A 26,919-nucleotide genomic window follows, 5' to 3' on the forward strand; every position below is an offset into this window, starting at 1 on the left:
ATGGAAGTGTTCTGTAAGTTGATTGTGATGAAATACTCTTTGCATTTGTTGAAACTTATAAAACTGCAAACTCATGCAAATTTACTGTTTGTGAATTTAAATTTTTTTAAAGTTAAAATCTTAGGTCATAACTCTGAACACTGCTTCTCTGCTGCTTCTCTATTCTCTCTTGGAACCCGTATTAGCTTTATGTTTGTTACATACTCTTAATATTTTCCAAGTATAATTTATTTACCATATTTTTATTTCTGTATACAATTGGGCAAATCACTTTGTACTATTTTTATTTCATTAATTGTATTCAAGGAAGAGTTTACTCCATCTTAACATTTTTGAATTTTTTACTTCCAAGATTCCTCCTTTGTCCATTTTGGTCTTTTATTGGTGGCTCGGGAATCCCTTCTCTAAAAGATTTTGGTAATATCTCCATTCACTGTGCCAGAGAGTGGTTTAGTCTTGTCTCAGTGATGTTCTTTGCTGCTTCTAGCTAATTCCTGCTTCCAGAGCTCACTCAGTGCCTAACATGCCTATGGTTTTAGCCTCCACTTATTTCTCTGTTGCTTTCCTTCTTTTGTTCATAGATATCCTTATCTGATACTTGAGAACAACTATATCTTGAAATTTTTTTAAATATGGTTTTTATCTATCTTGCTTTTATCATTTAATACTACCTGACATTTTATACCACTATGTCAGTAATTCTCAACTGGGAACAATTTTGCCTACCCTTCAGTGTACATTTGTTAATGTCTGTAAACATCTTTGGTACAGTACACCCAACCGTCCCTACAACAAATTATCTTGTTCAAAAGATGAATAGTATTGAGTTTAAGAAACCCTGCACTAAATAATTAAAGAACATTTCATTTTATAATATCATAATTTAATTAACTTCCTAATATGGGGCATTTATAGAGGGCTTTTTAAAAATTATTAGTATCATTTTGATATATAGCCTTATATAACTTTCTTGGTACCATTAATTCTCAAATATAGATATATATGAACCCCAGGAAACTAAGATTTCTGAAGCTGGAAATTAAGGAAAAAACTAAGATTCTTGGAAGCTGGAAATTACTTAGGAAGAAATTAAAATATGGGAGCAAGTCTTTATCATGTCGTATCCCTAGTGGAACTTACAATATGCTTACACATAAAAATCATCTGTTAGTTTTATCATTTTAAACCCTTTTGTTCTCAAATAATACATTCCTAAGTTGTTTTAAGGCCCTTCAAATTCTATACAGCCTTCTGTGAAAGTTTCTACAGCTCTCTTTTTGCTTAAGTAGCAGATTTCAGAATCTTAATGAATACTTGACCAATCTGACTATAATTACCTTTCTTTATTCCTATTTCTTTTGAATACAAACTAGTATTAAGATTATTGGTAATAAGATAATAAAAAAACAAAACCAGAAAACAGAGGACTGGCTTTAATTTGCTACCTAATCTTAGTCAGTTACTTCTCTTACCTGGGCCTCAATTTAAAAAATATATATCCTATATAATAAAAGGCTAATATGCAAATCGACCAAATGACAGAACGACTGGTTGCTATGATTCTCACTAACCACCAGGGGGCAGACGGTCAACACAGGAGCTGCCCCCTGGTAGTCAGTGCACTCACACAGGGGGAGTGCTGCTCAGCCAGAAGCCGGGCTGACGGCTGGTGAGCACAGTGGCAGTGGCAGGAGCCTCTCCCGCCTCCACAGCAGCGCTAAGAATGTCCACCAGCAGTCAGTCAGACATCCCCCAAGGGCTCCCGGACTGTGAGAGGGTGCAGGCTGGGCTGAGGGACGCCCCGCCCCCCCCCGCCTCGCCCCCCCCCTTGCCCCGCCCGAAGTGCACAGATTTTGTGCACTGGGCCTCTAGTATATATATAATTGATTTCAGAGAAGAAGGGAGAGGGAGAGATAGAAACATCAATGATGAGAGAGAATCATTGATTGGCTGCCCCCTGCATGCCCCCTACTGGGGATCAAGCCTGCAAACCAGGAATATGCCCTTGACCAGAGTTGAACCTGGACTCTTCAGTCTGCAGGCCAGTGCTCTACTCACTAAGCCAAACCAGCTAGGAATACCGGGGCCTCAATTTTAATGAAGGAGTTATACCTATAAATCCTATAACCTTTTTCCAATTATAAACCTTTGATATGTTATTATTTTATATTGCTTTTATTTGGGGTTGGCTATGATATTTTACTGTTTTTGAGATAAAGTATGGATAAAATGTTTTAAAATTCCTAAGATCTTCATAAATTCCTTATACTTATTCTTTATTATCCTCATCTAACTTTTTGTAGTGATTGATAATCAAAATCTTTAAATGAAGTATCTTATTTTGGAAGACTGCAAAGAATGACACCAGAAAAATAAAAATTCTCAGCTGGGTTGGGAAGGGAGAAACCTAGATCAGAAAAAAGGAGATGACAGCCATACAAAAACAAACAAAACCAAGGAAATCCTGGCAGGGTCAGAGTTATGCACACTGGGCCCTAATCAGCATGACTAGGATCATAAAATTTATGAGAATTGCACAGGAGCAGAATCCAGGTCTCCCAACTTTCTGGTTAATGTCTTAACACTACACTATATAGTATCATTTGAAATGTATTATTTAATTTTACCTAGAGATTAAAGATACATGCATGAAATATTCTTTTATAATTTATTTGTATAGGTTTTTCTAATCACTTAACCTATTTTCTGGCTGCTTCTGCTGTTGCTTTTGGAATTGGTTTCTTTGCTTTGGCATCAGCTTTGTGGTTCCTGATTTGCAAAAGAAGGTAAGGTTTATCGGAATATTTTACTTTGTTTTTCTTTTATAAATCCAATGAAAGAGTTTTTCAAATGGTATTAAATTTAAATAACAAAAATAGTGTTGGTTCTGTGATTTGAGATTTGGTTATCGACCCTTTGATTGGGAGGGAAAGCTTTACATGTTTACAGTAGCCTGAAGGAAGAAGTTTTAGTAGTATGATTGTCTAAATAGTATAATAGCAATCTGAATGCATTAAAATTTTAAGAAATAATGAGATCTATTGTATTTTCTAGAAGACATATGTTTGAATTATAGTATAAGGCCAGAAATTTAAAATTGCTTTCACTACTAATAGAGGTTAAAAACATAACTGACAGGAAGACTCCCTTTCTTCAGAAGATACTTAAGAAAAGATCTGTAGTCTTTTCCCAGACACAGAAAAAAAAGACACTTAACACCTCAGTGCCTTTTAACCTAAAATTTGGTGTTTTCTTCTTTTATTGAATTTATTGGGTGACATTGGTTAATAAAATTATATAGGTTTCAGGTGTACAGTTCTATATGCATCATCTGTATATTGTATTCTGTGTTCACCACCTCAAGTGCCGTCTCCTTCCATCACCATTTATGCCCCATTACCCTCTCCTACCTCTCCCCATGCTGCTGTCTCTCTGGTAATCACCATACTGTTGTCTGGGTCTATGAGTTGTTTGTGGGTTTTTTTGTTTGTTTGGTTGGTTGGTTTTGCTTAATCCCTCCAACTTTTTCACCCAACCTCCCAACCCCCTCCCCTCTGACAGCTATCAGTCTGTTCTCTGTATCTATGAGTCTGCTTCTATTTTGTTTGTTAGTTTACATAAGTGAGATCATATGGTTACTTGTCTTTCTCTGACTGGCTTATTTCACTTAGCATAATACTCTCTGGGTCCATCCATGCTTTCGCAAAGGATAAGATCCCCTCCCCCCCTCACCTTTTTCTTTATGACTGGGGAGTATTTCATTTTGTAAATGTGCCATACCTTTTTTATTCACTCATCTACTAATGAGCACTTAGGCTGTTTCCAAATCTTGGCTATTGTAAATAATGCTGCACTGAACATAGGGGTACATATATTTTTTTCAAATTAGTGTTTCAGGTTCTTTGGGTATATTCCCAGAAGTAGAATTACTGGGTCATAAGGCAGTTCCATTTTTAATTTTTTTTTGGAGGGGGGGGTAACTCTATACTGCTTTTCAACCTTTCATCTCATTGTACACATTAAGTAATTACTAAAATTCTGTGGCACACCAAAAAATATATTTTTTGCCTATCTGACAAAAAATAGGTATAATTTTGATTCGTTCACACTAGACAGCTATTGCATTGGCTGTTGTCATTTTTTTATTTGACAGTATAAGGGAAAATAGGTCAGTGCTCCTAACTAGTCAGCTATCAGCATGTTTTAAAAATTCTTGCAGCACACCAGTGTGATGCAGCATAATGGTTGAAAATTGCTGGACTAGTCAACAATAAAATAATTTTAAATTGAAAAAAGAAAAGAAAATCACTGGGCTAGAATATGTAGGTTTCATTTTACTGTTTGAGATATCAGGATTTAAGCAGGAGAATGACACATATTCATCATAATAATAGCTAACATTGAATGTTTATTACAGACTAAGCATGTATGTGCTTTATATGTTATCTCATTTAGACTTCATAATAGTATTCTCATATTAAAGGTAATAATGTCACCCATAGATGAATTAAACACTTCTTAAAATTTGAGATATAATTCACATACAAAAAAGTACATAGATTTTAAATGTATTATGATGAATTTCAACAAACACATTCCCATGTAACCACAATCCCAGTCAAGATATAGAACTTTTCCATCACTCTATAAAGTTCCCTCATGTTCCTTTCCAGATATTACTCCCTCCTTCTACTCAGAGACCATCATTATTCTAGTTTTTATCACCATAGATTAATTTTGCCTAATCTTGAATTTCATGTAAATGGAATCATATAGACTTTATGCCTGCTTTTTTCACTTAACATATTTTTGAGGTTTATTTATGTTCCCATATTTTATCTGCAGTTCATTCTTTTTTACTGATGACTAGTATCCCATTGTATGAATATATCTGAGTTTGTTTATTTATCCTCTGTCAATGGACATTTGGGTCATTTCAAGTTTTTAGCTGTTAGGAATAAGGCTGCTGTGAACATTCCTGTATAAATATTTTTGTACATGTGCTTTCACTTCTGTTGGGTAAATACCTGAATGGATCACATGATTAACTTTGTAAGAACCTGCCAGTTTTTCCAAGTTGGTGTACACTCCAACTGGAAATGTATGAAAGTTCTGATTTATATTTTTAAAAGATTGTTCTTGCCTATGAAGCCTGAATTTTAATGATTTTTAATGGAGCAAGAGTGAAAGCAGAGAGACAAGTTAGGAGGCTTTGCATAGTCCAGGTGAGGGATGATAGTGCCTTGACTAATATGGAAGGAGAGGAGAAGGGAAGAAGGTGTTGGGTTTGGAATATGTTTTGCAGGTTAAGTTGCAGGGCTTGTTGAATTACATGAGGTAAGGAAAAATAAGTGAAATGGCCAAATTAATGCTAGCACCTAGGTACTGTGAGCAACTGAGCATCTGTTCATGCCATTTACTGGATAAGATGATTAGAGGAGACAGTAAGCTGAGGGGGTGGTAGTAAACTAGGAGTTGTGCTGTGGATGTACTTTTGAAAGCCTATTGGACATCCAAGTGGAAATTTTAAATAGACAGTTGGATTTGACATATACGAATTTCATGAGAGAGGTCAGGGCTGAAGATTTAGGTTCTCTAAAGGCGTAGAACTGGATGAGACTAACCAGGGAGTGATGTGTGTGTGTGTGTGTGTGTGTGTGTGTGTGTGTGTGTGTGTGTGTGTTTTAATTGATTTGAGAGTGATGGAGGAAGAGGGGGCAGGGAGAAAGAGAGAGATCTATCCATTTCTGCTACCACTACCTTATCCGAATTTTATTTCCCACATAGACTACTGCAGTAGAAGTTATAAGTGACATCCTACTTTCACTATCACCCTAATTTAATCTTTTCTCCATACTTAAGGCAGACATTGTCCAAATAAAAGTGACCCCACCCTTGTACCCCATCCTGACTATATTATAAAAGATTTACCATTACTTTTAGGATAAAGACAAAAATGACATGACTTTTACATCCCTACATGGTCTTCCCATGCATATTCCCTAAATTTATCTTCCATTTTCTCTCTTGCTTTCTGTGCTTCTATTACAATGTTCTAATCTGGCCACTAGGACTTTGGACTTGATATTCTCTCTGACTAGAATATTCTTACTTCCACATCTCTCCTCCTGCACCACACTAACAATTACTCTCTTTTCTTCACATGTTAATTTAACTATCCCTTCCTCAGAAAGCCTTCCCTGACCTCTCTAACCAGATTAATTCCCTTCATTATATAGTATGCACACAGCACCAGGTACCTTTCCTTGATAACACTTTCCATACTTGCAATTTTTTTTTATTTTCTTGTGATTATTTTATTGTCTGTCTTCCTTACTAGTGTTTAAGTTCCATGAGAGCAATGACAGTTCTATGAGTGTAGTAACTGTTTATTTTCCTTTGCCACTATATATACAACTCCCAGCACAATGCCTGACACTTAGTAAGTACTCAATAACTGTTAAGTAATTGAATTCAATGACTGAATAAACCTTAATGGTTAATACCTCATAAAGTAACATATATAGACTCTAGAATTAATTTGGAAACTCTCTAGAATCTCTGAAAGAAGAAATGGCAATTAACATTATTATTTAAATCATTAAGTTTATTTAAAATGACTGTTAGAAACTACATTCCCTTATACATAACTGTCTTTGATCATCTGGGGTTTTATTTACTGCCTTATTATTTTAAACCCTCTCTCAAAATTGTTTGTGGTTGTATGGATAAAGAGCACAGGTACCCTTCTTTTGTAAGTCATCAGTTTCAATTTAGTTTCCTTCCATTTACTTTTGTCAGAGACATTATTCAATATAAAATTGACCATTGAGTTTTATTTCACTTATTTCCTTTGTCATTAAAGACAAACTTATGAAAAGATTAATTAACATTAAAACCAATCAATTATCTCTCAACCAGGAAGAAGGATATAAAAACACTCATGGTTACATATGATTTCACTCATATATGGAAACTAAAGAACAAAATAAACAAAATAGAAACAGACTCCTAGATACAGAGAACAGACTGACAGTTGACAGAGGGGAGGGGGTGTGCGGACTGGGTGAAAAGGTGAAGGGATTAATACAAATTGGTAGTTACAGAATAGTCACGGAGATGTAAATTACAGCATAGGGAATATAAACAATAATATTGTAATAACTGTGTATGGAGCAGGTGGATACTTAAAATATTGGGGGGGGGGGGGAAGGACCACTCTTTAAAGTACATGGTTTTCTAAGCACTATACTGCACATCTGAGACCAATACAGAATAACACAATAATACTGAATGTAAACTGTAATTGAAAAAATTTTAAATTTAGAAAAAATATAAATATTAACTCTGCATAAGAGGGGCTTTAATTTACATTCTAAGAATAAAATAGTTATAGTGAAATCAGTAACATATCAGAAGCAAATATATAAATTGATTTTTGCTTTAAAATTTTTTAGTAATATATTTATTCTGAATTTTAAACACTTGTGGTAAAACCATTGGAAACAAAATAATTTTAACTGGTTGATAATGTAATTCATTTTAAATAACAGTCTCTATAAAATATTTTTCAGAGAAATATTTCAAAATTCCCAATTTAAAGAAACCGATGAGAGATGCAGCCAAAGACCATCAGAGGTGGAGAGTAAAGCTCATTCTCAGTGTGTTTTTATTTCTCGAAATTTTCATACTGGAATATTCCAATTACAGGTAGAGTGCAATGTTTTCAAATATTTTTTTGATACCATGTCATTAGCATTGTTGTCTTTCAGTTTTGAAAGGGTATCTACAGTTATTTTTCAGTCTGAGGGACAATAACATGAGCTAAATTTAAATACTCAAAGTAGTTAGTGTTTACATTATATGACACTGAAAAACTAAATGAAAATGTCTCCTTGCATAGTTGCCTCCCTATATCTCTATATTGTGATTGTTACAGGGTGAATATAAACGTCTAAGAAAAACAAAGCAAAATTGCCAGGCCTATCAGAGGAAAGAGATATGGAGATAAGAGGATACTCAGATAACCAGATAATCTAACAGAACTAACTAATTAAAATTAAGGATTTATTAAGCCTTCATTATATTAGAAGCTCTGCTCTCCCCCTCCCTCACCACCCCCCAAACCTCCCACCCCCGCTACATTGAGGACAGTAATATAAACCCTACATTCAAGGTGCTAGCTTGTTAGTAAAGTGTAAAAGGCAGACACATAATTAACTTTTTTAATCTAAATGTCAAAAAAGTGCGACATAAAACAAGGGAGAGACCAGTAGAAACTTAAAACTGTGATGTAGATAAACAAAACAAATACTTCAGAGGTTTTATAACATTAATAGTAAAATAGCAACAAAATGCTAAGATGTCAAAGCTTCATTATACATCTTGAATATTGAACTCAAGTTGAACTTAATGTTTATTCATTTGTTTAACAAACATTTTTTGAGTGCCTTAAATATGGCAACACTGGTTTTGGCACTTAGTCTACATAAACAAATAAGACATGATGATCCCAAAGTTAGTAGAGAAGAAAAAACATAAACGAAAAATTAGAACATCTGAGTAATAAAAGGGTAATATGCTAATTAGATCAGGAGACCTTCCGGACGTCCTTCTGGACAAAGCCATGGTGGTGGGGCTGAGGCACAGGCAGTTAGGGGCGACTAGGCTGGGAGGGGAGGGCAGTTGGGGGCAAGCAGGCCAGCAGGGTGGGGGAAGTTGGGGGGTGATCAGGCTGGCAGGGGGGCAGTTGGGGGCAAGCAGCCTGGTGGGGGGGCAGTTGGGAATGATCAGGCCAGCAGGGAAAGAAGTTGGGGGCGAGAAGGCCAGTGGGAGGAGGAAGTTAGGGGCAATCAGGCAGGCAGGCAGGTGAGCAGTTAGGAGCCAGCGGTCCTGGATTGCGAGAAGGACGTCTGACTGGGGATGTCTCACTGGGGATGTCTGTCCACAGGGATCGGGCCTAAACCGGCAGTCAGACATCTCCTAAGGGGTCCCAGATTGGAGAGGGTGCAGGCCAGGCTGAGGAACACGCGCCCCCCCCCCCCCGCACGAATTTTGTGCACCGGGCCACTAGTAATGTGATAAGAGCCACAAAACTTGAAGAAATGCAGATAAGAAAGCATAAAATAAGAAAGGCTTCACAGAGAAGACATATTTAGCTGGGTTTGAAAAGTGAATAGAAGTTTTCCAAGAGGAAAAAAAGAAAAAAGGACAATATTCCAAAGGCATGTAGCTATGTAAGGCAGTATGTTCAGAAATATTGTGTAACATTTGGTGCCTAGGATTTATAGAAGGGAGTGGTGGGAAAAGATGGCATTGTGGGAGATGGCATTGTGAGGAGCCTTATTTGCAGTTTGAGGATTTTGGATTTTACCACATGCTTTACAAATCCACTATAGGCATTATGGAATTATGGTCAAGAGCATAGACTGAAGAGGTTAGAATCGTTGCTCTATGACGACTAGCTGTGTAGTTTTAGGCAAGTTACTTAACTTCTCTCTGTCTCAATTTCCTCACCTGCAAAATGAGGATGGTTTCATCTCCATGGAATTGCTATGGGAATTAAATGAATTAATATATAAAAAGCACTCAGAATAGTACCTGGCCACATAGTGAGCACATAGAAGTATACTGTTATTATTATGGAAGGGCTGTAAGCAGGCAGGCTTACTGATCAAATTAATTCGAAAGTTATTAAAGAAAGCTCTGACTTTCAAACGAAGGATAGTTTGAAATAGAGATAGCATTGCAGAGAAAACAACTGTTTCTATGTTAAGCTGAAATAAAGTTTTAAAAAGCAAAAAAATTGTTTCTATGTATGTATTTAATATTAATTGAATTTACTGACACCCATCATATACTAGGAATTTTGCTAGGTACTATTGATATAATGGTGTCTTTAGATCTAATGGTGGATACATACAAAAAGGCAGTTATGAGTGCTATAACAGAAGAAGTACATACTAGTATATAGAGGTACCAAATCTTAATTAGGTTGTTTATTGTTCATTCAGCAAATATATAATAAGTGCTTATATGCCAGGCACTGTTCTAGGCAACTGGAAATTTAGTAATGAACAAGAGAGACAAGAGTCCCTGCTCTCATGAGATTTATAGTCTAGTGGGAGAGATAAATCATGTATAAGTAAACACAAATTTAGGACTTTGGATGGTCAGTGAAAGGAACCTAATTCAGAATGAAAGATATAATAAAACATAGTATAGATAGTGTTTTCCTCAGCCCCAACCAGTTTCAGTACATTAAAAGACTCTTTTCCATATTGTCACTCTTTTTCTCATCTCAGTTTCTGCCTGTGTGTTGGCCTCTTTCTCTCCTACAACAACAGACAAGCAGGAGGATGAAAATTATTGTTTCGTTGTTGTTAAGCCTCACCCACGGATATTTTCTCTATTTATTTTTTAGAGAGTGGAAGGGAGGGGGAGCGACAGAGAGAAACATTGATGTGAATGAGACACATCAATTGGTTGCCTCCTGCATGAGTCCTGACCAGAGCCAGAGATCGAGCCTGCAGTGGAGGTATATGCCCTTGACTGGAATCGAACCTAGGACCCTTTAGTCCGAGGGCCGATGCTCCAATCACTGAGTCAAATTGGCTAGGGTGAAAATTATTTTTTAAATGTGTCTTAATTAATATAGAACTACAGCTTGGTTTCTAAAAGAGGTCTTATTGTGAAATACAACATACATACTAAGGAATATACAAACACAGTTTTAAGAATAATAAGTGGAATTTTTATACCCACTACCCAGACTAAGAAATAGAACATTACCAGTACCTTTGATGTGTCCTGAGTCTTTACCTCTTACATCCCACACTCCCACCCTTCACTGAAGGACCCACTATTCTACAATTGCAATTAACTATGTCCTTGCCTTTCTTTACAGTTTTACCATGAATGTTATAGATTCTTGAACAATATATTATTAAATTTTGTATGTTTTAGGGCTCCCTTTTTGTGCAATATTACTCATTCAAGTTGGCACATGTACCCATAGTTCATTATTTTTATTGTTATATGGCATTCAATTTTATAAATATATCAAATTTTATGTTATGGATGTTTGGTTTGTTTTTACTTGTTTTTTCTTTAAGGAAATGTCTATGGGGAATATATCTAACAGTAGAATTGCTGACTTATGGGGTATGTGCATGTTCAATATTATTAGATAATTACAAATTGTGTTCCAAAGTAGCTGTATCAATATGCATTACAGGCATGAATAAGTGATAGGATTGCTCCACATCTTCAAAAAAATTGACATTTTTAGGCTCCTAAATTTTTGACAATCTGATGACTGTGTAATAGCATCTCACTACAGCTTTTATTTTCCAAGCAGTTTTAGGTTCAGAGCAAAATTGAGCAGAAAAGTACAGTTTCCAGATACCTCTTCCCCCACATCCTCACCCACTATCAACATCCAGAATGGTACATTTATTACAATTAATGAACTTGTGTTGACACATCTTTATCACCCAAAGTCCATAGTTTACATTAGGATTCATGCTTGGTGATACACACTCAATGGGTCTTTGGAAAATATATATATATAGCCAAGAGACTATATAGTAGGAGAGAGAGAATGGGAGAATGGAAGTGAGGAGGAGAGAGCAATCCACTATTAGAGTATCATATAGGATAGTTTCACTGCCCTAAAAATCCTGTTGTTCTTTGCCTGTTCATTCCTCCCTCTCCTCTAACCCCTGGCAAACACTGATCATTTTACTGTTTCCATAGTTTTGCCTTATTCAGAATGTCATGTAGTTGGAATCATATAGTATAGCCCTTTTAGATTGTGGGGTTTTTTTCACTTAGCAATATGCATTTAAGGTTTCCCTAACTTTTTGAGGATTGATAGCACATTGCTTTTTAGCACTGAATAATATTCCATTGTATGGATATACCACAGGTTTTTTTATCCACTCCCTTACTGAAGGACATCTTGGCTGCTTACAAGTTTTGGCAATTATGGATAAAGCTGCTATAAACATCCACGTGGAGGTTTTTGTGTGGACATAAGTTTTCAACTTATTTGGGTAAATACCAATGATCATAATTGCTGGGTAGAATGGTAAGAGGTGTTTAGTTTTGTAAGAAACTGCCGAACTGTCTGCCAAAGTGGCTGCACCAGTTTACATTCACAGCAATGAACAAGAGGTCCTGTTATTTCATATCTTCAGCATTTGCTAGTCAGTGTTTTGGATTTTCACCATTATAATAGGTATATAGTGTATTTTGTTCTTTTAATTTGCTTTTCCCTAATGACATATGAAGATGAACATCTTTTTATATGTTTATTTACCATCTGTATATCTTCTATGGTGAGGTGTCTGTTAAATTGTTTTGCTCATTTTAAATCAGGTTGTTCATTTTCTAATTGTTGAGTTTAAGAGTATATGTATGTTTATATATATATATATATATATATATATATATATATATATATAATGTTTTTATTGATTTTTAGAGAGGGAGAATAGAGAGATAGAAACATTAAAGCAGTGGTTCTCAACCTTCCTAATTCCACGACCCTTTAATATAGTTCCTCATGTTGTGGTGACCCCCAATTTCATTGTTACAAATTGAACATAATTAAAGCATAGTGATTAATCATAAAAACAATATGTAATTATATATGTGTTTTCCGATGGTCTTAGGAGACCCCTGTGAAAGGGTCGTTCAACCCCCAAAGGGGTCGCGACCCACAGGTTGAGAACCGCTGCATTAAAGAAAGAGAAACAACATCGATCAGCTGCCTCCTGCACACCCACTACTGGGAATCAAGCTCACAACCCAGGCATGTGCCCTGACCTGGAACCAAACTGGTGACTTCTTGGTTCCTGGGCCTGTGCTCCACCACTGAGCCACACCAGCTGGGCATCTTTTATATATTTTTAGTAACAGTCTTTTTACAAGATATGTCTTTTGCAAACATTTTTACCCAGTCTATGACTTGTCTTCTCATTCTCTTGATATCTCACTATAGTTTTAATTTATATTTTCTTGCTAAAAAGGGTGATTGTCTTTTCTAAAGATCATTGGCCATTATGGTTTTCAATTATGTAAAATGCCTATTTAAATCTTACCTCTTTTTCTATCAGTTTGTCTTTTTATTATAAAACTTTAAAATAGTTATTTATTCTGGATAAATAATCCTTTGTCAATTATGTTAATTTTTATATATTCACCCAATCTGCGGTTTTCCTTTTCACGATTTTTGTGGTATATTTTGATAAACAAAAACTTCTTTTATTTTTAATGTAGCCTAAGCCCTTTATTTTATGATTATTTTGTTCCCTACTCCAAAATCATAAAGATACTCTTCTATATGGTTTTCTAAGAGTTTTATAGTTTTGACTACATAAGTCTTTATTTATTTATTTATTTATTTATTTATTTATTTTAATTAAATCTTTATTGTTCAGATTATTACATTTGTTCCTCTTTTTTCCCCCCCATAACTCCCCTCCTCCCAGTTCCCGCCCCACCCTCCGCCCTCACTCCCCACCCACTGTCCTCATCCATAGGTGCACGATTTTTGTCCAGTCTCTTCCCGCATCTCCCACACCCCTTTCCCCCGCAAGAATGGTCAGTCCATTCCCTTTCTATGTCCCTGATTCTATTATAATCACCAGTTCATTCTGTTCATCAGATTATTTCTTCACTTGATTCTTAGATTCACTTGTTGATAGATGCATATTTGTTGTTCATAATTTGTATCTTTACCTTTTTCTTCCTCTTCCTCTTCTTAAAGGATACCTTTCAGCATTTCATATAATCCTGGTTTGGTGGTGATGAACTCCTTTAGCTTTTCCTTATCTGTGAAGCTCTTTATCTGACCTTCAATTCTGAATGATAGCTTTGCTGGATAAAGTAATCTTGGTTGTAGGTTCTTGGTATTCATCACTTTGAATATTTCTTGCCACTCCCTTCTGGCCTGCAAAGTTTCTGTTGAGAAATCAGCTGACAGTCGTATGGGTATTCCCTTGTAGGTAACTGAGTTTCTTTCTCTTGCTGTTTTTAAGATTCTCTCTTTATCTTTTGTTCTTGGCATTTTAATGATGATGTGTCTTGGTGTGGTCCTCTTTGGATTCCTTTTGTTTGGGGTTCTCCGCGCTTCTTGGACCTGTAAGTCCATTTCTTTCACCAGGTGGGGGAAGTTTTCTGTCATTATTTCTTCAAATAGGTTTTCAATATCTTGCTCTCTCTCATCTTCTGGCACCCCTATAATTCTGATGTTGGTACGCTTGAAGCTGTCCCAGAGGCTCCTTACACTATCCTCGCATTTTTGGATTCTTTTTTCATTTTGCTTTTCTGGTTGGGTGTTTTTTGCTTCCTCGCATTTCAAATCATTGACTTGATTCTTGTGCTCCTCTGGTCTGCTGTCGGGAGTCTGTATAATATTCGTTATTTCAGTCCATGTATGCTTAATTTCTAGTTGGTTCCCCAATATAACATCGAGGGTCTCATTAGTTTTCTTGTAGATCTCATTAAGTTTATCGGCGGCTTCTAAACAGTTCTTGAGAGACCTTAAAAGTGTGGTTCTGAACTCTATATCTTCCATTGACAATTTTGTCCTGTTTCTTTGTCTCCGCATTTTGTTATGCTTCCTTGGTGCACCCCCTAGTGGTCTTTGTGCGCAGTCTTAGAGTTAAACCTTGATTGTTGTAGCTAATACCAGGGAGCGTTTGACCTACAGGCCAAGTGGCTATGAGAATCAGCTGTGTCTGCAGTGAGAGAACTTCTGTCCTCTAGGGAGGTGCTAATCTAGCCTTTGCCTGAGGCTATCCGGCAAATGCCTCTGTGCAGGGCTTGGGCGGGGCAGGTCGCACAGGATCAACAGGGTGGGCCAGAGAGAGCAGTTATGGCAGCTCTCAGTCCTATCCCCAGGGGCTCTGCCTCTCTGAGTCCCAGCACCCGCTGCAAACCTCGGAGAGAAAGCTGCACTCGCTCTGACCGAAGCCAGACAGTCCCGCTTCTCCGGTTTGAGTCTGGGTCCCTAAAGACTCGCCTGTATCTGGAGCTCAGAGTCTGCGACTCCCTCCCGATTGAAAACGCCAACCGCGCCCTCCGCCGCCAGCCCGCTCCGAGCACTCCGCACCTCAGAATTTGACTTCAGCACTGCGCCTCCTCTGAGTGTCCGTATGCATTTCTCTTTCCTCCTAGTTGTAGGACTTCCACTCAGCCAGCGTTCCTGTGGTTCTGGGTGATGTCCGTTCTGTTTTTTAGTTTCACTTTTGAAGTAGTTGTTCAAGGCAGCAAACTCCGGCGTTAACCTATGCCGCCATCTTGGTTCTCCTACATAAGTCTTTAATCAATTTGGAATTGATGTCTGTGTTTGGTGTAAATAGGAATCCAATTTCACATTTTTCCCCACATGTTTGTCCAAATCTCTAGTGGCATTTACTGAAATTCTTTTTGGAATCTTGAGGGGAACTACAATGCAGTTTTAGATCAATTTGAAAAAAACACACAGTTCTTTACAATATTTTCTAATCTATGAACATGATGTTTCTCTGTATTTATGTTTTCTTTAATAGCCTTCAATAAAGCTTCATAATTACTTTCACAAAAGCCTTGTAGGAATTTTATTAGAGGAATATTTACGTGTTTATGCTCTTGCATATGATTTTTAAGTGAACTTTTTAATTGGAATAATTGCAAAGATGATATACCATTCTATTATACCTTTCACCCAGTTTACCCCAATGTTAAAATATTAAATGAACATGGTACATTTGTCAAAACTAAGAAACCAACATTGCTACATTAGTTAATAGCAATATTTATTTGGCAGACTTTATTTAGATTTCACCAGTTTTTACACAAATGTACTTTGCTCCTTCAAGATCTAATTCAAGACACTATGTTGCATTTGTCTCTTTAATTTTCTTTGCTCTGTGAATGTCTTTCCTTGTTTTACCCGACCTTTACAATTTTAAGGAGTGCTGGTCATGTATTTTGTAAACTGCCCTTCGATTTGAGTTTATCTGATGTTTTTCTCATTATTATATTAGGGTTATGAATTTGGGGAAAGAATGCCACTGAAGTAAAATTGATAAAAGTTTTTAAATATTTTATTGATGTGTATGTAATTACTTACAATAGAATGCAAAGACCTTAGATGTTCCAATGAACACTGACAAGTGTATACACATTCCATCACCACCCAAAACAAGCTACAGAAAATTTTTATCATCTGAAAAAGTTCCTTCATATCAGCTCTACCCTTTTCAATTAAGCACTTTCTGATTTCTGCCAACAAAGTTTAGTTTTTATCCATTCCTGGATTTCATACAAATGAAATAATACAATACATATCTTTGATGTCTGGCTTCTTTCACTTAACACACATTTTTTGGATTCACCCATGTTACTGTGTGTATTAGAACTTTTTTTTCTATTGATAAGTAATATTCCATTGAATGAATATGTAACAATTTGTTTATGTATTCCTTTATGTAAACATTTGAGTTATTTTCAGTTTTTGACTAGTATGAATAAGGCTGCTCTAAATATTCATGTACTTATAGTGAACATATATTTTCACTTTTCTTGGGGAAATACCTGAACATGAAATTGGTGGGGCTTGGGTAGATATATGTGCAACTTCATAAAAAAATGCCAAACAAATTTCCAAAGGGGTTGTAACTTACTTCACTCCCATCCATAATAAGTGAGGGTTTCAGTTGCTTTAGATCCTTGCTAACCTTTAGTATTATTAGTATTTTTTATTTTAGCTATTTTAATGGGTGTGAAATGGTATTTCAATATGCTTTTAGTTTACATTTCTCTGATAACTAAAGATGTTGAGTAACTTTTCATGTGTTCATTGGTCAGTTGTATATTTTTTTTATGATTTTTTTTATGATCATTTTTTTATGATCTGTCTAAGTCTTTTGCCCATTTTTAAATTGGGTTGTTTGTGTTCTTTTATGTTTGTTTTTAAATTAATGACTTAACAGTTCTTAATATAAGTTTGATACAAGTCTATTATGAGATATATATGTTATGAACATGTTTTCACTGACTGTGGCTTGTCTGTTCTTTTTTACAATAGTATCATTTGGTCGGCAGAAAGTTTTAATGTTAATGAAGTCCAATCTATAATTTTTTTTCCCTTTTAACAGAAATTCATATGCTTTCTAACAAATATTTATTTTTCTAAATTTGCTTAGATATTCTCTTGTCTTTTGTTTTAGTTGCTCTACAATGTTGGGTTTTTTGTCTAGGTCTATGAGGTAGAGGTCAAGGTTCATCTTTATCCATGATGATACCCAGCTGTTCCAGAAAATTTTGTTTAAAAGACCTTTATTTCCATATTTAACTTATTTGCAACTTTGATTGAAAATCAATCTACTATATATATGTTTGTTTATTTGTTGAATTCTGTATTCCTTTTAGTGAACTATTTGTATGTCTTTAAATAATACTGTACTGTCTTGCTTACAGTGGCTTTATAGTGAGTGATGGAATTAAGTATTGTAAATCCTATAACTCTATTTTCCTTTGCTCAAGAATCTTTTTGGGCCCTGACCAGTGTGGCTCAGTTGGTTGAGTGTCAGCCCTTGCACTGAAAGGTTGGTGGTTTGATTCCCAGTCAGGGCACATGCCCAGGTTACAGGCTTGATCCCCAGTGTGTGGAGGGCAACTGATTGATGTTTCTTTCTCTCCCTCTCCCTCTAAAAATCAATAAAAACCATAGATTTTTTAAAAAGAATATTTTTGCTGTTCTAGGTGTTTTGTTTTTCCATATAATTTATTTTTAATGTATTTTTATTGATTTAAGAGAGGAAGGGAGAGGGAGAGAGAGAGGGAAAAAAACATCAGTGATGAGAGAAAAATCATTGATCAGCTGCCTCCTGCAAGCCCCCTTATGGGGACCGAGCCTGCAACCTGAGCCTGTGCCCCTGACCGGAATCGAACCCGGAACTCTTCAGTCCCCAGGCCAATGCTCTATCCACTGAGCCAAGTCAACCAGGGCTCCATATCATTTAGAAAGCAGCTTGTTTAGTTCTTTAAAAAGGCTTGTTTTTTTAAAAATATATATATATATTTTATTGATTTCAGAGAGGAAAAGAGAAGGAGAGAGATAGAAACATCAATGATGAGAGAGAATCACTGCTAGGCTGCTTCCTGTACTCCCCACACTGGGATTGAGCCCGCAACCCGGGCATATGCTCTCACCTGACCAGGAATCGAATCGTGACCTCCTGGTTCATAGGTCGACGCTTAACCACTGAGCCATGCTAGTCAGGCAAAACCCAGGAAATTTAGACTACAGACCTTACTCAGATTATACTAGGTTGCATGTACTTAGCTTATTGTTGTCTTTGTATATAATTCTATGTCATTTTATCATACGTATAGATTTGTATAACTGCCACCTTAGTTAACATACAGAATGACTCTATCACCACAAAGGAAATTCCTCATGCTATCCTTCATAGTCACTCCCTCCTTCCTTTCCCTAACCTCTCACAACCATTAATATGTTCTCCATCTCTATAATTCCTTCATTTCCAGAATGTTACAAATTGAACCATAGCATGTGGCCTTTTAATATTGGCTTTTCTTCATTTATCATAATATTCTTAAAATCTCTCCAAATCATTCATGTATTAATAGGTTTATTTTTCTTTTCTACTGCTGAGTAGTATAACATTGTGTGAATGTACCATAGTTTGTTTAACCATTTACCTGTTAAGGAATATTTGGTTTTGTTTCCAGTTAGGAGCTATTACAAAATAAAGATGCTATGGACATTTGTGTACAGGATTTTCTAGAAAACTGTGGTACATCTACACAATGGAATACTATGCTGCTGTAAAAAAGAAGGAATTCTTACCATTTGCAACAGCAGGGATGGAACTGGAGAGCATTATGCTAAGTGAAATAAGCCAGTTAATGAAAGAAAAATACCACATGATCTCACTCATTTATGGATAATAAAGGCCATTATAAACTGATGAACAAAAATAGATACAGAGGCAGAGCAGCATTGAACAGACTGTCAAACTACAGCAGGAAGGCCGGGGAGGGTTGTGGGGGTGGGGGGCAGGTAAGAGATCAACTGAAGGACTTGTATGCATGCAAATAAGCATAACCAATGGACACAAGACACTTGGGGGAAGGGGAGGCCGGGGGAATGCCAAGGGGGGAAAAAAAGAAGACATATGTAATACTCTTTGTAATCCTTTAAGCAATAAAACAAAATTTAAAAAAAAAACAACCGTAAGATTTAGTTACTCTAGCAGTGGTTCTCAACCTTCCTAATGCCACGACCCTTTAATACAGTTCCTCATGTTGTGGTGACCCCCAACCATAAAATTATTTTCGTTGCTACTTCATAACTGTAATTTTGCTACTATTATGAATTGTAATGTAAATATCTGATATGCAGGATGTATTTTCAGGGGTCAAGACCCACAGGTTGAGAACCACTGCTACAGTAAATGCCTGGGAGTGCAGCTACTGGGTAATATGGCATGTTTAATTTTTTAAGAAACTGCCAGCTTCATTTCCAGAGTGACTATACCATATTACATGCTCACTAGTAATGAAGATGAGATCCACATATTTTTCACATCCTAACAATCATTTGGTACTATAAATATTTAATCCATTCTAAAATATATGTAGTGATGTTGAACAGTTTATCATATTTTTATTTTCCATCCATATATCTTCTTTGGTGAAGTATCTGTCCGACTTTTTTGTGCATCTAATTGGATTACTTATTTCTTACTGTTGAATTTAGAGAGTTCATTGTATATTCTGGATACAAATCTTTTTGTCAGATATCTTGTTGTCTTTGTATATAATTCTATGTTATTTTATCATATGTATAGATTTATATAACAAATTTTTAAAATATTTGATTTACAAATATTTTCTCTCATTCAGTGTTTTCATCCTCTTAACAGGGAATTTTGCAAAGCATAAGTTTTTAATTTGGAAAGCCCAATTTATTCATTTTTCCTCTTTGGATTATGCTTTTAGTGTCATTTCCAACAAGAATTTGCTTCTATGTTCTTTTCTAAAAGTTTTCTAGTTTTAGTTTGTTTTCAATATAGCAGTTTTGTTGAGATATAATTTTCATACCATACAATTTGCCTGTTTAAAGTATATAATTCAGTGGTTTTAGATATTCACAGAGTTGTAGAGCCATCTTCACAATCAATTTAGAACACTTTCATCATCTCAAAAAGAAATTCCATACCCTTAGCAATCGCTGCCCCTGCATTTTCCCCCAACGGTCCTAGGCCTAGACAACCATTAATGTACTTTCTGTATCTATAGAATTGCTTGCTGGACATTTCTTATAAATAGAAGCATACAATAGATAATTTTTTGTATCTGGCTCTTTCATTTTGCATGTTTTCAAAGTTCATCCATGTTATTGCATATATCAGTGCGTCATTCTTTTTCATAGCTGAATAATATATCTTTTTTATAAGCTTTTATCGAATAACTAGAGGCCTAGTACATGTAATTCGTGCACTGGAGGAGTTGGGGGTCACTCAGTCCAGCCTGTGCCCTCTTGCAATCAGATATCCCTCTTGTAGTTGAGGACTCTCACAGTCTGGGACCCCTCACTCCTTACTGCCTGCCTGCAGCGGAGGTGGGAGAGGCTCTCACCACTACCTCTGTGCTTGCTAGCCGTGAGCCTGGCTTCTGGCTGAGCGACACTCCCCCTGTGGGAGCACACTGACCACCAAGAGGCAGCTCCTGTGTTGAGCGTCTGCCCCCTGGTGGTCAGTGCGTATCATAGTGACCGATCGTTCCACCGTTCGGTCGTTTTGCATGTTAGGGTTTTATTATATAGGATATTTCATTGTATAGATATACCACATTTTGTTTACCCATTTATCAACTGAAGAACATTTGGGTTTTTTATACTTTTTGACTATCCATATATATAAAAACCTAAGCAACTGTTCAACCATTCGACTGGTTGCTATGACGTGCACTGACCACCAAGAGGCAGACGCTCAACGCAGGAGCTGCCAAGCTGCAGTGACTTGGCAGCAGCAGTTTCTCGAGTGATGCACCCTGAAACCAGAGAGGAAGGAGCCCAATTCATCTTGGGGCCGTGTGCGATTTCACCTTCGGCCGTGGGTTATGTTGTTGCTGGGTCACTGTCAGCCCTAAATCTGGTTTACTGCATACTTGCATTTGTGTTCCACCCCCTGTATGACAGCAACTTTGAGGAGTGCCCTCTCACACTCCGGGACCCCTCAGCAGATGTCAGAGAGCCAGTTTTGGCCCAATCCCCACAGGCCTGGCCAAGGGACCCCACCTGCCAGAGGGACCCCGCTCACTCTGCAGATGCCGGGGAGGGACCACTGGAAGGTTGGCTCCAGGGTGTGTCCGGCCCATCTTGCCCAGTCCCGCCCTGCCGGCCACTTTCTAATTAATTTCCTTTCAATGTACATGAATCCATGTACCAGGTCACTAGTATAAGATATGAGGTTTAGATCAAAATTAATTTGAGTGGGGCTAATTGTTCCAGTAATGTTTATTGAAAAGGCTTTTGCAACTTTTGTCAAAATCTGTTAGGCTATGTGTAGGTCTATTTCTGGATTTTTCTATCTGCACCATTGATCTGTATGTTTAGCACTACCAATACCATACTCTAGCTGTATAGTGGGTCATAAAATTGAGTAGCATGTTTCCTCTAATTTAATTCTTCTTTTTCAACGTTGTTGTAGCTTTCCTTGTTCTTTTTGCCTGTCACATAAATTTTAAGATAAACTTATCTCTACCTATAAAAAATCTTGTTGAGATTGGAACGGGAATTACATTTGGTTTATAGATTAGTTTTTAGTGAACTGCTGATTTTACTAAAATTGTTGTTTATATTGACCTGTGTTCTGTGTTTTTTACAGATTTTCTTCATACACAATCTTTTTATCTGCAAAACACATCAGTTTTACTTTTTTTTCAATCTCTATGCTTTTATTTTATTTTCTCATCTTATCCCATTGGGTAGGACCTCCACTATAAATATGAATAGAAGTGTTGAGAGCAGATATTCTTTTTATATTTCTAATCTTAGAATACATTTAGCTCTTCACCATTAAGTAGGAGGTTAGCTATGGGATCTTTAGAGATGAATATTGTCAAGTTAAGGAAATTCCTTTCTATTCTTAGTTTACGGAAAGGTTGTTTTTTTTTTTTTAATCAATAAGAAGTTCTGAATTTTGCCAAATGCTTTTTCTGCATCTTTTGAAATTGTTCACATGGGTTTTCTCTTTTATTTTGTTAATGTGGATTACATTGAATTTCAAATGTTCAACCAACCTGTATTCCTAGGAAAAAACCTCATTGGATTTGATTTACTAATATATTTTAAATAATTTTTGCATCTATGTTTACAAGGGATATTATTCTGTAATTTTCTTATCTTGTAATATCGTTGTTAAACATTAATATCAATTATTCACAAAATGAATGGAAAGTGCTTCCATTTAATCTCTGTTAAGTTTATTGGCATACAATTTTTAATAGCATCCTCTTATTTTTCTAATATCTGTAGAATTTTTAGTGATGGCACTTTATTTCTGATTATAGTATTGTTAGGGAGTTTTCAACTTTATTATTCTTAGACTTTTCTTTTTTTCTAATATAAGCATTTAATATTCACATTCCATCCAAGCATTGCTTTTGCTTCCCACAAATTCTTATTTTTGTTTTCATCATTATTCAGTTCAAAATATTTTGAAAGTTCCTTTCTTCATCTTTCATGATATTGACATTTTTGAACAATACAGGCCAGTCATTTCATAGATCATAGACTGTTCCTCAGTTTGACTTTTCCTTGTGATCAAATTCAGTTTATCGCACCTGGAGGCATAGAGTGTTCATCTGCTCTTCATCAGTAATTTTAGTTAATCACAAAGATGATGTCTGTTCTTCCCCACAACATATTATTCCTATTTTTATCCTAGCAATTAATAAAGAATCTGTGGTGGCACTTTGAAACCATGTGAATACACTTCTTTTCATCAAACTCTACATATTAGCTATCGAAATTATTCTTGCCTGAGCTAGTCTTTACAAAACTATAGCAAAGTGACGATCTTTCCAATTCTACCATCTGCTTATCATTTGGCTTCTACTGTGAAGAAGATGCTCTCTTTCTTATTTTATTTATTTATTATCAGTAGAGACTCATGGATTTCTACATATCAGCAGATCAAAATTCATTACCATCATTATTTTGATGCTCAAATTTTCACAAATTTAACCAGTGGGCACCCTTTCAAGACTGTTCCTCTCTTTTCGTTTTTTGTTTTGTTTTGTTTTTTTGTTCCTCTCTTTTTGATATGTCCCCATATTTTTAGAGTCCTTCTGATACTATAGCATCATTTTTAATAGTTGAAAGAATTTCTATTGTACTAATATCTATGCAATAAAATACATTTAACTATTTCCTAAGAATTTTAATTTTAGGTTTCGAAAATACCAAATAATGTTGTGATGAGTATATTACAATATTTACACAAATCCAAAGTTATTTATTTGGCTAATTAATTTCTAGAAGTAGATTTGTTAAATTGCTCTCTGGAGAAATTCTACCTATTTATATGTAACAAATATAAGAATGCCCATTTTATTATTACCTTAGTTTGGGTAGAATTTAAGTCAGTCCAGGGTTTTACTCTGTGGTTCCCAGACCAGCAATATCAGTATTACCTGGGAACCTGTTAGAAATACAGAACCTAATGAGTCAGAATATGCATTTTAACAAGCTCCTCAGATAATACAGTGGCACATTGATGTGTGAGAAGCAATGTTCTAAAATAATTTACATAGGAGTCACAAATTGAATTGGTCCTAAATTTAGACAAGGTAAGATCAGCAGCCTATACTGGCATTTATATTAACAAAAGGTGAAAGTGACAAAGAAGTAAAGTTGGTTATTGAAAAAGTGGTAGAGGCCTGGTGCATGAAATTCGTGCAGGGATAGGGTCCTTAGGCCTGGCTGGCAATCAGGGCCAATCAGGTTCTCTGCCGCCCTGCTTCCCCACCTCCTCCTTCCCTTGCTACCACAGGTCGCCCGCCATGTTCAGCGCCACCCCCTGGTGGTCAGCGCACATCATAATGAGCAAGCGAACTCCTGGTCTCCTGGTCGAATTCCTGAGAGAACACTTTGCATATTAGCTTTATATATATCCTATATATGTACTATATCCTAAGCAAGCCCATTGTAGGGGAGGGGTACACAGGACAATGCAGATCAGCACAAACACTGTTTCCCCAGAATACAAAAGACAATTTCTCTCTCCAGCCTCAACTTCATCTGCTCCATCCCAAACACCGTCTGCACTAGCATTGTTTTTCTAGTGGTCGAAGGTAACCTGCATCAGGAACAGTTGCAGTGTATGTTCCAGTGCATATTCCCAGAGAACATGTTTCAGTAGGGACTTATAGGATGCTCAAGAATCATCATTTTAACAAGCACACAGATGGTTCTGACGTCCTGAAGTTTGAGAACTACTACATCACACTTCCCACAGCACATCTGGAATGTATTGTTTCATCAAACGTTTTATTTGCTTCACAAGAATAGTTGCATTATTATAAAAGCCTTCAGCCAGAATTAACTTTGTTGTTGTTATTAGTTAATGAAATGAGTAAGTCTAGGAATTCTAATTACTTTGTTAGCTCTCTCTAGTTCTAACCAAGTGACTCTGAGGATGGAGAGAAGTAATCCTGCTTAACTCTATTTCACCCTTTGAATCCCTATCCTGAAGACTGCCTTCATGAACCAGTCCACATTCTTTTAAATGAACCTCAACACTTTTTCTTTTCTGTCAATAAATTTTGGTGAAATAAATTCTTATCATGGAAGAAAACATTATTCCATCAAAAATTTGTTAGAATATATTATTCTTAAGTATTAAGTCAAATATATTAAAGAAATTACTTTAAAACTCTTCAGTTTTTAAATACAAATAACTTTTTTATATAGGAGGAGCAAAGAAAAAAGGAAACAGCACATTTAAAAGGTACTTGTTCTCAAAAATTTATTAGAAGAAATTGTAATCAACTTAGAGCAATTCACATCTTAAAAAAATCAAGAGGCTATCCTAAATGTTATGAGTATTTTAAAAAACTATAAAAATTCAAGGAAAACCTTAATTTATTAGTATGTGAATGGGCATATATTTTTTAGAAAACAAAACTTGCAATGTTATATCTTAAATTAAAATGTGAAATTTTAATTTTTGTTCTTTATTTATACCCAAAGGTATCATAGTCATTGCCATCTAGTAATGCCAGAGGGTCAAAAGACCTAAGTGTTTTATAACCCTTTAAATAGTATATATTATGTTTAGTGTCTCAAAATATTGTCCTCCTACATAATTTTAGAAATACTAACTATAAAATGTAACAAGGTATTTAAAAGAGCTTTAAAAATTATTACACATTAATGTCAAAAGTTAATATGTAAAATATAGTAAAAGATGTTTTAGGATATTGTATACATGTGATCTTCTCCAAAACAACATTTTAAATACCAACTTTCAGCATAAATAATATAATAAGAGAAGCATGAGATTAGAGTAACAAAAATATAGATTGAAGTCCATTTTGCATGTGATCTGTGGTGAGTTGTTTCTCTAATTCTCAGTCTTCTCTTGTAAAATGGAGCGAATAATAACTATCGTAAAGAGTTACTGAGAGTATAAATGAAATCTGGAAATCTATCGAACTGCTTTGTAATTGTAAGACACTATAGGAATATTAGTTGTTACTTTTACTGATATAAAGCCAACTCATAGGCCCTTTATGAGACCAAATGCAGACCAAACATTTAGTAATCTGCCTACTCAAGGAGGCATGCATTTTTTAAAAATAAGGCAATATTTAGCAATAAATAGTTAAGAAACTGTCTTTTCTAATTTTAAGGGATATTCCAGAACTGATATATCTATCCTGTTTAGAATCTTCTTCTGTTTATAGCTTGATTTTATTTAGAATAGACTTTCTACTCTTGATTATCATAAAAATATTGCTAATTCCCAATTACATATTAAACGTTGTACATATGAAGATAGCAACTCAGAATTTTCACTATTGTCCATTATAGCCCTAAAAAGATTTTTTTTATCCTCACATGAAGATATGTTTATTGAGTTTAGTGAGGGTAAGGAAGAGAGAGAGAAAGAGATAAACATTGGTCAGTTGCTTCCCAAATGGGCCCCAACGGGGATGGAACCCACAACCTAGGTATGTGCCCTGACTGGGAATCAAACCTGCAACCTTTCAGTGAACAGGGCGATGCTCCAACCCACTGAGCCACACCAACCAGGGCAAGATTCTAATTTTTAACAGAAACATTGTCCTTATAATTAAGATTTGGCTCATGAATCTGTAATATTCATAGTAAATCTAATTTTCTTTTACAGCAACTAAAGATCACTCTAAAGATGAATACTGCCTTGCAACAAAAAAGGTCACTTATGACCCTACAGAGACCAGCTCAACAGTGAAGAGCAGCAATACATCCTTAAGCTCATCGACGTTACCATCTGATTCTTATTACAGCGAAACTATAGAAGCAACTGATGACTGGTATTCTGATGACTCTCTAGTGAAAAGGAGCTCTGCAATATCTTTTCTCAAGGAACCTCTAACAGAAAAAGGATTTCCATACCCGTCAACCACTCCATTAGAAGAATGTACTGAATATGACACTTTATGATGATAAAAAAATATGACAGCATTAAGGAAATATTTTCAGGAAGAAATACGGAGGTTGAAATATAAAACCTTCAACATAATATTGAATGCCTTTCCTTTTGGAACTTTGTATACACTAAAATCAGTAGAGTTAAAACTGAATCACTAGCTTCTGAGTCTCTTAACATGTCCATGCTAATATTG

The 26,919-nt window shown here is 35.8% G+C and overlaps 1 protein-coding gene across 1 annotated transcript; it reads left to right on the plus strand.

The window, feature by feature from the left end:
- On the plus strand, positions 1-26,919 carry CUNH1orf185 (chromosome unknown C1orf185 homolog; the record flags this gene model as incomplete). The annotated part of the gene is given in 7 exon segments (XM_036347374.1): positions 1-13; positions 2,681-2,786; positions 7,575-7,710; positions 25,001-25,037; positions 26,442-26,718; positions 26,720-26,741; positions 26,743-26,919. Coding segments are annotated over 7 exon segments (768 nt in total), but the record flags the coding sequence as incomplete, so codon positions are not given.

The sequence above is a fragment of the Myotis myotis genome, unplaced genomic scaffold (genome assembly GCF_014108235.1).
Source record: "Myotis myotis isolate mMyoMyo1 unplaced genomic scaffold, mMyoMyo1.p scaffold_m19_p_2, whole genome shotgun sequence".
In the NCBI taxonomy this organism is placed as follows: Eukaryota; Metazoa; Chordata; class Mammalia; order Chiroptera; family Vespertilionidae; genus Myotis; species Myotis myotis.